The sequence below is a fragment of the Enoplosus armatus genome, chromosome 6 (assembly GCF_043641665.1).
Source record: "Enoplosus armatus isolate fEnoArm2 chromosome 6, fEnoArm2.hap1, whole genome shotgun sequence".
Taxonomy (NCBI): Eukaryota; Metazoa; Chordata; class Actinopteri; order Centrarchiformes; family Enoplosidae; genus Enoplosus; species Enoplosus armatus.
Window position 1 is genome coordinate 16,768,272 of NC_092185.1, and position 12,550 is coordinate 16,780,821.

Consider the following 12,550-nt stretch of genomic DNA (forward strand, 5'->3'; position numbering starts at 1 on the left):
ATATCATGCGGCAATTTTGATCGGTCTATTCAAATGTGGACGATGCTGACATTTTATTCCCTGTGAGCGAGATACCGACGCTGCAGTGGAATTCATTCATTGCCCATTTCTGCTATTGACACTTTTCCTTAAGCTGCTATGTGACTTGAGCTGTCAGAGGGTCTTTTTTGGACCTTTGGCTTACATAGTTCTGCCTGGAAGGCTTGATCTCTTCCCCCCTTTCCTTGTCACAGCCTGCAATCAGCCTTAAGCCCTTTTGTGTTCTCCACTCTGAGCTAAGCCTGTTATCCTGTGCAACTCCTTTACACAAGATCACTACTATATCCCCCTTCTCTGTCTTTCACCTCTTACACCTTCCCTCTCGTTCCCTTTCTGTCCATCTGTCTCTTTGTTTTTCACACAGAGAGACTCAAAAGTAATGATTCTGAAGTTTCTCAAGGATGGATTAGTAGGACTACTTTATATTTATTTAGACTTGTTCCTGGGCGTCACCTACACACCCGCACGGACTCACAAACACAGACACACAGCCAACCCCCTTTTTCTCTCCACCTCCCCCTCCCCAAACACATATACTGCCCTTGCCATATTCCTATACATCCCCCTCACTGCACACACCTGCACCACGCTCATATATATACACATTGCCCACTGATGTTGTTTGGATTCATCATATTAGGAAAAACACCCCCTCCTAGTGCAAGGTGTCAGCTCACTGGTGCATTGCAAACTCCTATATGTCCTCCTAAACTGCAGCCTCTAGTCCCCCAGGGTCTGCTCCTCACATTCATAACACTCCGCTCCATGCCAGGTGGCTGTCTCCACAAGTCCTCTTCCCCATAAATCAGACTGTCTTTGAGTTGATCAATAACAAGTCAATTAGCAGGCGCTGAGAGATGAGGGTCTCAGGGGGTCACCGCTTGTTTGTCAGACAGACATCTGCAGCTCCATCCCTGTCTGCCGCGGAGCTAGGTTTGCCGTTTGCTTTGGAAACATGTGGCTACCTGACTATCATAAATCTAAATATCAACTATAAATAGGCTTAGAACATCTTGCTACAATCCATCATTTGCTTGTTCTTGGATAAGTAATGGATCATTGTGTACTTCAAATCTCCCAGCTGTGTCTGATGGATTTGAATAGGCCTAGAAAACAGCACTTTTTGTCACCAACTTTTCTGTGTGTTTGCAAAGAAAGAAAAAAAACTACTATTGCTATGTGAGGTCACACTTGACCATATCCACCAAATATAAGCTGCAAAGCCTGCCAGTATTCATCCTGCTCCCCTGTTAAGCTAACAAGAGTGGGAGAGACCCAACTGTTGTTTGGTGCCCACTGACTGTGTATCTAATGACTTGGCTGGAAAATCCAACGCAACAGCAACAGGCTCCTGTGGCGAATACACCAGATTAATCCCCCGGATAATTACAAACAAGAAGGATCTTGGGCAAATACTCCCCATACCTACTGAGACATTACATCAAATGATGCTGTCTAATTAAAACTCATTCTGAATGGTGACAGAGAGACAGCATTTGGAGAAATGAATGAAATGTGCTGATGTGTATAGAGTATAGAGAGAAGAGCTGCATATAAACCACAAGGGGTTGGACAAGATGACAGTGACACAATGCATACAACACATTGCAGTTTGCCTTGGAATACAAAAAAAGAAAGATTTGGGGAACCTAACAAGTATTTTGTAGTTTGTTTGTGCCCCTAAATCCACAATTGCATCTCTGCCTTGTGTTGACTTGAAGACTCACTTATCAAAATGGTTGCTGCCAGATGAACACTGTGATTCTTACAGCTAACACACACTACTAACTGGTATTCAACCTAATATGACTCACTTGTGTCGCCGCCTTTTTCATTTTGATTCACAGCAGTCACCACCTGAATTTCTGGCGCATCAGTCACAAACACTGAAATATGTATGTATAATGAAATATGTTTTCATTCATATGTTATGTGGCAAGGGGCGTCATTAGAATGACAATAATAACAATGACAGTCATTATTACAATTATCCTTATTTTCTATTTTTGTTAATTGATTTCTGCCCGATTTAAATCATTATATAGTTTCCTTCTATCTTTCTCATGTATCATATATTGCCCTGTTCACACCCTGACACATACTATCACGTCTCTTTATCCCTGCTGCCTCCACACACACACACACACACACACACACACACACACACACACACACTTTCAAACCCATATGAAACATATAATTGGCTCTTCTGTCAGCAACTCAATGTATTCCTAATTCTTAATTCATAACCTGCTCTCTCTTTGATATCACAGGTTTCACTGTAATTGTTTTGTGTTGATGTCAGCATCATCCGCAGACATCATGTCTGTTTAAGACATTAACACAATGTCACAATTTATGTTACAGGATAACAGGATATTTGCTTAATACTGCTACCAAATATGGCCCCATTAGTGACACATACATACTGGCACATACAAACAAATAAACAAAGACCATCATCAGCTTTAACAAGTTGCAGTGACTTGTAATCAGCGCCTGTATTCATCCATATGTTCATCCATAATGTCGCTACTATTAAAACATTTTTTAATACTTTTCATTAGGCAGACTTTTTATTTGACTGTAGGACAGGAAAATGCATTAATTCTATGCTGTGTTGTGTCTCTGTAGTAGTAGCCTTTTCATTCAGGTTTAACTGTATCTCTCTTTCTGTCAGAGAGAGGCCACCTGGATGAGGTGAGCCTGCAGATGGATAAGATAAAGGTGACATCGAAGTGTTTCCAGCTGAAGATCAGTGTGGTAGAATGTTGCTTGTGTTGGGGTGTGCTGTTGAATTCTGTACATACACATTTGCAACTGTGCTTTGGGGTTGACCTTGTTTATTTTTTTCAAATCAGCTGCGTGTGTCAGGTGTTAGGAGTTGACTGTTGGGATCCCATCAAAGGGAGGGTATAAATACAAGACACAAGGAGACAGACAGGAGCAATCCCACTGTATGGAGCCACAACTCCTGGTAACAGTTGCTTGCAGCTGTGACAGACTCAGACATATACAGTATATGTAGTGTGTAGGGCCTGGCTCTAGGGCTTCCCTTGTGCTCCCATGCGGAGAGGACCCCCCAGGGGAGCTGACGCCAGCTGAGACCGAAAAACAAGGTAAGAGCCCAGCTGACACACATGCACACAGGCTCAGCTGTTTGTCTCAAAGGAGAGTTCAGCATGTGAAGCACACGGAGAGCCTGGAAATGAAGGAGACAGCCAGATTCAAGCCTCCCAGGGAGAAAATGTAGAGCTGAAAGATGGATAGACGGAAGATGCTAGAGTGTGTGCACTATAGGCGTGCAATGGTAAGATTGTCTGATTGCTTTATTGTCTGATGTGGTAATGGAACCTAGATAATATGGGAGGAGATGAAATAATGTCTGTCAGTGCAGCAGTATCATTGATCTTACCTGTGCCATATCATAAGAGCACTTGGCTGTTGAAATATGACTCCTAAATTGAACAATGTTGTGTTTGGAATATTTCTTTCTGATCTTTATTCAGTATGATGGTTTCTTGTTTTCTTTTCTCTCCTGTTTGGTCAATATCTATGTATGATGAAATAAGTTTCCTGTGTCTATGATTTTTCCCCTGCATTTAAAATGCCAGTCAGAGGCTCCCGGGACTCCAATTCTCTCTCCAGCCAAGAAAATGACTAATATAAATGACTGACAGTCTTGCACCGATAAGGTTGCCCATTTAGCAAACTCTCTGTGTCAAAAGAAAAAAGTCACAATGGCTCCCTGAGCGATGGGATTGGAGATGAGAGAAATGAAGATTTTGGGGCTGTATTGATCCCCCAATGATTGTCTCATGCATTTTACACAAGATCTAAATGCCACTTATGGTATAATACAGCACTCTAGGTCAGAGCTCACTACTCTCTGTTCAGTGGGATTTCAGGGTACTTGGTGTATAAATTCAACAGGAATCAAGCAAAGCTGTTAGATTGTGTCATGGGCTCAACGCTGAGAAGGCACTGGGGATGTCTGAGCATTTGAACCTTCAAATATTTTTTCAGTGTCCAGTAATGGGCCTCTCATGGACAGCTGAAATTATTTTGATATAAATCAAACTAAGCTCTCCTCTTCTCTCCTCTCCTCTCCTCTCCAGGGTGTAAGGTCTGAGTCACATCATGGCGGAGGAGAGCCTGGAGACAGATGGCCCCAGATCCTCCATGCCGGCTGAGCTCCACCATCCCCACTCCAAGTACTCTCAGTGGAAGTTTAAACTGTTTAGGGTGAGGTCCATGGAGAAGGCCCCTCTGCCCAGTGAGACACAGCCTGAGAAAGGAGCCCTGTTAGAAATCTCACCTCCTGCAGCTCCAAATATAGAGTCAGATAATGGTGTGACTCCAGGGAGTGTTATGAAATTGTGCCTAGGGGGAAAAAGCAAGGAAAATGTGGAGGGCCCAGGCCGGAGAGTAGATATGAAGCTACAGGAAATGGACACCCACATGAACCACCTCAGGTAATCAAATGTCACTATACTATATAAACTACACCATATTATATGCATTTATTTTTAAGAATTTGACAACATTGTTTTTCCTCTATGAAGGTGCTTGTGCCGTCTCTGTGGAATGGTCCTGAGAAAAGTCAAAGGACCAGTGCACGATGTTCATGGGGATCTGGATGTGGCAAGCAAAGGTGCCCTGCGTAAAATGGGCTGCAAGTTTACAAGCTGGCCTGACGTCATCCTCAAAGTTTTCAAAGTGGACGTGATAGAGGACACAGAATCTGTCCATCCTCTTTCCTTCTGCCATCGCTGCTGGATGGCTGCCATACGAGGAGGGGGCGTCTGCAGCTTCTCCAAAATAATAGTTCCTGAGTGGAATCCCCACTCTTCCCTCTGCCACCTTTGCTCCCCCAGGAAGCCTTCATTCCAACGGACTGGGAAGAAGAGGAGGAAAGCCATTCCTAGAGCCCAGAGCCTGGCAAAAAGGACCAGGTGGGACCACGGTGACAGCATTGCCGTTGGTGAGAGGAGGGCTCTGAGACCATTCGGAGACCGTCATCATGCTCCTGTACTCAGGGCCTGGAGGAAACCTTGCACCCAGAGAGAGCAATGGGTGAGGAATATCACCCACTGCCAGAAAGACCACCTGAGTACAAAGCTGATCTACGAGAAGCTCCCTGTAGACTTCCTCTTCTCTTTCACCTGCCTGGTGTGTGACCACCTGCTCTCTGATCCAGTCCAGTCCCCCTGTGGGCACCTCTTCTGCCGCAGCTGTATTATAAAATATACCCACGTTCTGGGACCTCACTGCCCGGCCTGCAACTTGCCCTGTGCCCCTGATGATCTCACCCCGCCTGCCAAAGCCTTCTTATCGGCCCTACTTTCCCTGCATGTGCTCTGCCCCAAAAGCGGTTGTGGCAAGCAGGTAAGGCTAGACTCATTTAAAGCTCATTGTCTGGGCCATGAGCTGGATGAACAGGATGCAAACCAGCAGTCATCAGAACTTGACATTTACCTGCTAACCAATAAAGGGGGAAGACCCCGTCAGCACTTGCTATCGCTAACTCGTCGTGCCCAAAAGCATCGGCTCAGGGATCTGAAGAACCAGGTGAGGGTGTTTGCAGACAAAGAGGAAGGCGGCGACCTGAAGTCTGTGTGTCAGACTCTATTTCTGCTCGCGCTGAGATCGGGGAATGAACACCGGCAGGCAGATGAGCTAGAGGCCATGATGCAAGGTAAGAGGCTATTATAAGGCTTTTGTTCAAGCAACATAACCCCCCATAGCCAAGAAAGAAGGAAACAAATGAAAATGATGGTAGTGTTTGCTCTTTAATATTTCTTCTATTTTTCCTATCTCTGAGGAATACAATCATCTAATAAATAACAATGAGTTGAAAAGTTCACTATTGAGGAGAGAGGAGAAAGTTTTCTGTGATTTTGATTGAAAAGCATTTCATTATTGACCATCTCTGTTTATTGAACTGCCGCTGTTACACGCTGAACCCCTCTCCGATTCTCTCCCACTCTCACTCTCTGTCTGCTTGTCTGTCAGTCTCTCGGTCTCACACTCCCTTTAATGCACAATAACAACTCTTGTGAAGGGGCTGTTAGAATCAAAACAACATCAGCAGCTCTTGTATCTGCAAATTACACAGACAGCACCATCCTCCTCTCTGGGGAATAGAAGCCAGCTGGTGTCTGTTTTCATCTGCAGCCAATACATCACTTTTGCCAGCTTCAGTGATTCACCCTCTGTCCCCTTATAACATTTGGAAATTAGGAAATATTGGATTTTGTAATCATGGGCTTGTGGGCTTTTGACAATGATACATTCACATTTGGGTGTTAAATTCGACATTCTCTCTGTCTCATAGTACAAATGACTCCAAATGTGGGATATCAAATGAGGAAATGTTAGATACTGCAGTTCTTTTCAAAGCACTAGAAATGGGCTCCCACAGTTAGGTGTTGAATAATTCTCCTCATGTCTCAATTCTTTCTTCTCACTTTACTTTTTTTTTTTTTAATTTTGCCTCTTCCTGTCTCTCTCTGAAACTTCCTCTCCTTTCATTTTCTCTCCCTCTGCAGGCAGAGGCTTTGGGCTGCATCCTGCTGTTTGCTTGGCCATTCGGGTCAACACTTTCCTGAGCTGCAGCCAGTACCACAAGATGTACCGGACTGTCAAAGCCACCAGTGGCCGCCAGATCTTCCAGCCCCTGCACACCCTGCGAGCTGCAGAGAAGGAGCTTCTCCCTGGCTTTCACCAGTTTGAATGGCAGCCAGTTCTCAAGAATGTGTCTACATCGTGCAATGTTGGCATTATTAATGGGCTCTCTGGATGGGCTTCCTCGGTGGATGACGCTCCAGCTGACACCATCACTCGACGGTTTCGCTATGATGTGGCACTGGTGTCAGCATTAAAGGATCTAGAGGAGGACATCATGGAGGGTCTGAGAGAGAGTGGGATGGAAGACAGCACTTGCACATCAGGCTTCAGTGTCATGATCAAGGAGTCTTGTGATGGCATGGGCGATGTCAGTGAGAAGCACGGTGGAGGACCAGTTGTTCCTGAGAAAGCTGTACGTTTCTCTTTCACTGTTATGTCTGTCTCTGTCCTGGCAGACGGTGAGGACAAAGAGGTTACCATCTTTACAGAGCCAAAGCCGAACTCTGAACTGTCCTGCAAGCCCCTTTGCCTGACGTTTGTTGATGAGTCAGACCATGAGACACTCACAGCTATCTTGAGCCCTGTAGTTGCAGAGCGTAAAGCAATGAAGGAGAGCAGGCTTATCTTATCCATGGGTGGACTGCCTCGCTCCTTCCGCTTCCACTTTAGAGGCACGGGATACGATGAGAAGATGGTGCGTGAGATGGAGGGCCTCGAAGCCTCTGGGTCTACCTATATCTGCACTCTTTGTGACTCTAGTCGGTCAGAGGCCTCCCAAAACATGGTGCTACACTCCGTCACCCGCAGTCATGACGAAAACCTAGAACGTTATGAAATATGGAGAACCAACCCCTTTTCTGAGTCTGTAGATGAGCTGCGAGACAGAGTCAAAGGTGTCTCTGCCAAGCCCTTCATGGAGACCCAGCCCACACTGGATGCATTACACTGTGACATTGGAAATGCCACTGAGTTCTACAAAATCTTCCAGGATGAGATCGGGGAGGTGTACCAAAAGGTCAACCCCAGCCGGGAGGAACGGCGCAGCTGGAGGGCAGCCCTAGATAAACAGCTGAGGAAGAAGATGAAGCTTAAACCGGTGATGAGGATGAATGGGAATTATGCCCGCAAGCTAATGACGCAGGAGGCTATAGAGGTGGTGTGTGAGCTGGTGCCCTCAGAGGGGAGGAGGGAGGCCCTGAGGGAGCTTATGAGGCTCTACCTCCAGATGAAGCCTGTGTGGCGGGCCACCTGCCCAGCCAAGGAGTGCCCCGACCAGCTGTGCCGCTACAGCTTTAACTCCCAGAGCTTTGCCGACCTCCTCTCCTCTACCTTCAAATATAGGTACAACGGAAAGATAACCAATTACCTGCACAAGACCCTGGCCCATGTGCCTGAAATCATAGAGAGAGATGGATCCATAGGGGCCTGGGCTAGCGAGGGCAACGAGTCGGCAAACAAACTGTTCAGGCGTTTCCGGAAGATGAATGCACGTCAGTCAAAGGCCTTTGAGCTAGAGGATGTGTTGAAACATCACTGGCTCTACACCTCTAAGTACCTGCAGAAGTTTATGGAAGCTCACAAAGACTCTGCCAAAGCTCTGCAAGCTACCATTGACCCAATAGAGAACCAGGATGATGAGGATGTGTCTCTGGAAGTTAACGATTTTTGATTTTTCTTTTAATGTGAACTTTAAGTATTAACATTTTATTGATTTCAAGATAGTTGTATAATATTTGAATTATCTATCAGTAATATGAACTTGTTTACAAATTCTTAATTTACTTTCTATATACATTGATTTAGAATAATGCGAATGGAACTAATGTCAACACTTTGAGGCACCAATATTTTCTGCGATCCTTCATATTTTGTTGTGATTAAAGTATCTTTGCAAATTTAAACCAACATCATCCTTTATTGTTCCAGTTTTATAAAAGACCTTTTCATTAAATTTCTTGCACGTGAACATAGTAATCTCCAAAATGTAATGGAAAATAATGTGATTCCCAAACACACATTTTTAAATGTGTGTTTTACTTGTTTTGAATGTTGACTTGCCTTGCCTTGTTAGCTGTTAGTTACAAAGATGGGACAGCAGAGGAATATAGAGGTAACACGCAGGTTTCTTTTCTCTTGCTCTTAGGAGGAAAGTTATTTTTTTTATCTTCATCGTCTGTGAAATATGGTGCAGTTTATTGTATTGCGAGGATATGACACATTTATGAATTTATACAGAGAGGATATTTATGGAAACAGATGAAAGCGCTGTAAGTCATGGAGGGAAACTGTGTTAAAAAGACCACATTTGTGGCCACTGTATTAATATATCATTTGAGCTGGAGCAAAATGCAATCACAGAGACCCAAATGTTCTTTGTTTCATGAGTGCCCTCTGAAAAAGATTACTTTAGTGCTTTATCTTGGGATCCCTGAGGGGCAGAATAGATGCCAGGTCACTTTGAACCAACTTTTATCTCTTTTAGATTTTGCACAGTGGAGGATAGATGATACTTATTCGAATTCTTCACATAAAATAAAGCATATACTGACCTTTTTGTTGATATCATAAAAATACAGTATGGTCCATTACGGAACCTAATACCCCATGGACTCTCCAGCAGGCAGGGATTTTTCTTAAGTGCTGTATATAACCTGGCTCTTTTTCTCTGCTGATATTTCTTCATTGGCACCGTTGACAAGAGGAGAGGGATGGGCGGGAGCTAGAAAGACCTGATGTAAACTGATTTGTTGGCAACTTTATTTGTTAGATTGATTGATATATATTTTCTTTTTCTGCCCTCACAATTCTGAATTGTGACAGGCAATTTGGTTTTCTTATTTGATTGAATGTTTGATTTTATTTTACTGAAACAAGTTTAACCATATGACAGCGGTGAAATATTCACATGTCATTCGAGAGTTGTCACAGCCCTACAATAACATCATGTTTTAGAGTGCATTATATTGCAGCTTGTCTCATATTTGTTTTTTGCCATAATGAATTGCATTTCCAAAATAATGGATGATGGATGATTCACAAACTTGTAATTGTTCACTTTTCACCATGTATTTCCTCATTTTGTGTTTCCATATTACACTAAATATCAGGTAAACTGTTTACTGGGGTTGCAGAAGACTTTCAGTGCTGATTATATTGCATACTAGTACAGTAGTACACTGCAGTTCCACTACTTTTTACATATTTTTAGTTTGTTTTTAAATGTTATACAGCATTGAGATATTTCCTCTGTATTTTCATGTTACCTTCATGGGGGAGGAGGTTTGTATTTTTTGTTCTTGTTTCCTCCAAAGAAAAAATAAAGTAAAAATCTGACTTGATCCTTTGTTGGTTTGTTTCATTAAGCAATTTATATTTGATTTTGTGTTTTAATACTGCATTAATGGCACATAATTCAGGCAACTGTTACACAGTTAATGGAAATGCAAACTAGAAGCACTGCAGATCCTCTTAAATATTGTGAAAGCCCTTTAAAAATATACAACTATAAAGACATTTAGGTTCAGGTTGTTCATTCAGTATGATTGATTGGTAATTAGAGGTTTAACTGACTACAGTTTTGTATATTAGGTAATATTTTCATTGTATGTGTAATTGTAAAAGCAATTTAGGTACATTGGCCCTGGAAACCAAGAAGTGTTAATGTGACAATTTTTTGTCACATAGAAAGTGTGTGAAAACACATTTGAAATAAACAGGTATGATGGCATAGAATTTTAGGCTGTTTATTGTTGATTTCATTGAATACAGATAAGCATATCGTCATTTTAATTGTAGAAAGAATTGTAAAAAGAATTCAGCTAAAAAAAAACACAAACTAGAAACACTGACACACTTTGAATATTACTCATTTTTGTCAAACAATGTGAAATTCTAATGGAAATACTTTTATTATTATTCATTCTCTCACAATATGTTCCACATTGAATATGGATCTGCATGTTATGTTTTTTTCATCAATCATTTATTCACTGAATATATAAACAAGACATATGCACAATATACATAGCATTTTAACAGTGACCATGTACATGCGTCATAATTAAAACTGGATTCAGTCAAAAAGCCTTCTGAAAAAGCTTTTTTTGGCAGGGGACATCTTGACTGTCGGAGGAGTTTTCCTGTCCTTGACTTTCATTGGGGTACGCTTCAGAGGCATGACTGGTCGAGGTGGGGTCATCTCCTGGTAGGGCAGGCCTCCGTGGTCCAGGCAGAAGTACCTTTTGCTGCCCTGAGAGAGCCTGAGCAGCAAGGTCTCAGACAGCTCCATGCACTGGGCATGGACCCAGTGTCCCCCCTCCCCTCTGGAGCAGAAGATCATGGCTGGCCGGTGGAGCTCAGTGGAGTAGTATGGCTCCCATGTGTTGGGGTCCACCTGACAGCCCAGGCTGCATTTGATCCAGTAGCCTGTTTGTGATTCATCCTCCTCATCTTCCTCGTTGTAAGTATACCCTTCTCCATCACTACTGTCCCCTAGCTCATGAGGCTCACGACCAAAGTAGAGCTCCTCAGAGTCCTCAAGAGGAGTGGAGTCATCATAATCTGTAGACTCCTGGCTGCAGCCCTGGGTTCCTTCTTCCTCTTTGTGTTCTCCTTCCGTCTGGAAGCTCACCTGATGAAAGTAATGCACATCTGGTTGGGATGGTCTTCCCTCAGTAGGTACACCAAGTAGCACGCTTCCCTCCCCGGCACTGCCGCCAAACCAAGTGCGACTATGGATGATATCTGGGGTCCACTTAGGTGGTTCCAAGGGCTCAAAATGGATTCCCTTCTCATCCAGAATCACAGTGCTGCACTCCATCCTCTTCTGAGAGTCTGCCTGATACCCACCTAAGATGATATATCTGTGAGCAGGACCTGTACGGGTGATTATGGCACTAGAGATGGATATCCCAGTGTTTAGAGTCTCACAGGAAAGCAAGGGGCTGCCCTGCAGAAGCTCGACACGCAGGCGAAAGAGTCGAGGGGGGCGGGAGTCAGAGGTGAGCGAGTGACCCCCCAGGAAGTAGACACAGTCTTCTCTGGCAAGGGCCAGATGGAAAGACTGTCCATCACTGAGCTCGGGTAAAGTGTGAGCAGAGGAGCAACCAAACTCCAAGTCGAACAGGAACACCTGAGGAGGACAGTCGACGACGCTGTTCCAGCTCTCTGTGGTCCGCTCCCCTGCAGGCATGTAAGATCTACCCCCAAATAATAGACAAGCTGTCTTCCCGCGGCTTTGAACCATGCTCATTGTGTGGCCGTATCTGGCCCCCGGCACTTCTCCCACCAATTCTTTCTCTTTGCAGCACAAGGTCAGTTTACGATTGCAGCCACGGCTATCCATGGTCAGCAGGTACAGGCTCGAGGAGATCTCATTATTTGGGGTGCGGCCACCGTGGATGATATAACTCTCTGGAAGCCCGTCATAGGGGTCGAGGCGGCAAACTGCTGGACAACGTAATGGAGGAAGGTAGCAAGAGTCATTCGAGAAGGAGATGGGCCTCAGCTTCATCTCATCACGTTTAAACCGAACCCCAAATACCCCTGTTGGACACGTGCGCCTGGGCCAGCCTTTCTGGCCAAACAGGAGAACTTCACCATCCAGCTGTAGCAGAGAGCAGCCGGGCTGCAGGAGGCTTACACAGTTCACTGGAGTTAATGGTTGCAGGGTCATTTTCCGGCAGGTGCCTGTGTCAAAACAGCACACAAACACACAAAGTCAATATGTCAGTCAGCTGATGATTGTTTTCAGTCAGGTGTTTTAAATTTTGACTTCCTGTTTATTGCAGTAACATCTGGAGGACTACAATCCACGTAATCAGAATAGACACTATTTACCCTATATATACACTACATATATGCATTAATAAGGGCATACAGG

General features: G+C 44.1%; 2 protein-coding genes across 2 annotated transcripts; one reads left to right on the forward strand and one right to left on the reverse strand.

Annotated features, from left to right (window-relative positions):
• The first annotated feature begins 3,124 nt into the window (after positions 1–3,124).
• rag1 (recombination activating 1) lies at positions 3,125–8,338 on the forward strand. Its single transcript, XM_070907588.1, has 4 exons — positions 3,125–3,158; positions 4,166–4,514; positions 4,605–5,737; positions 6,591–8,338. Exons 2-4 carry the CDS (start codon positions 4,180–4,182, stop codon positions 8,336–8,338), a joined length of 3,216 nt encoding a protein of 1,071 aa, XP_070763689.1. The 5' UTR covers positions 3,125–3,158; positions 4,166–4,179.
• Positions 8,339–10,741: 2,403 nt separating this feature from the next.
• On the reverse strand, positions 10,742–12,343 carry rag2 (recombination activating gene 2). Its single transcript, XM_070907687.1, has one exon. It carries the CDS (start codon positions 12,341–12,343, stop codon positions 10,742–10,744), a length of 1,602 nt encoding a protein of 533 aa, XP_070763788.1.
• Between the last annotated feature and the right edge of the window lie 207 nt (positions 12,344–12,550).

Excerpts from the sequence above, each read along its gene's own strand:
- rag2 (XM_070907687.1), bottom strand. The coding sequence starts at position 12,343 with ATGACCCTGCAACCATTAACTCCAGTGAACTGTGTAAGCCTCCTGCAG.
- rag1 (XM_070907588.1), top strand. The coding sequence starts at position 4,180 with ATGGCGGAGGAGAGCCTGGAGACAGATGGCCCCAGATCCTCCATGCCG. Across the intron at positions 4,515-4,604 it reads ACCCACATGAACCACCTCAG|GTGCTTGTGCCGTCTCTGTG; the intron begins GTAATCAAATGT and ends TCCTCTATGAAG. Across the intron at positions 5,738-6,590 it reads GCTAGAGGCCATGATGCAAG|GCAGAGGCTTTGGGCTGCAT; the intron begins GTAAGAGGCTAT and ends CTCCCTCTGCAG.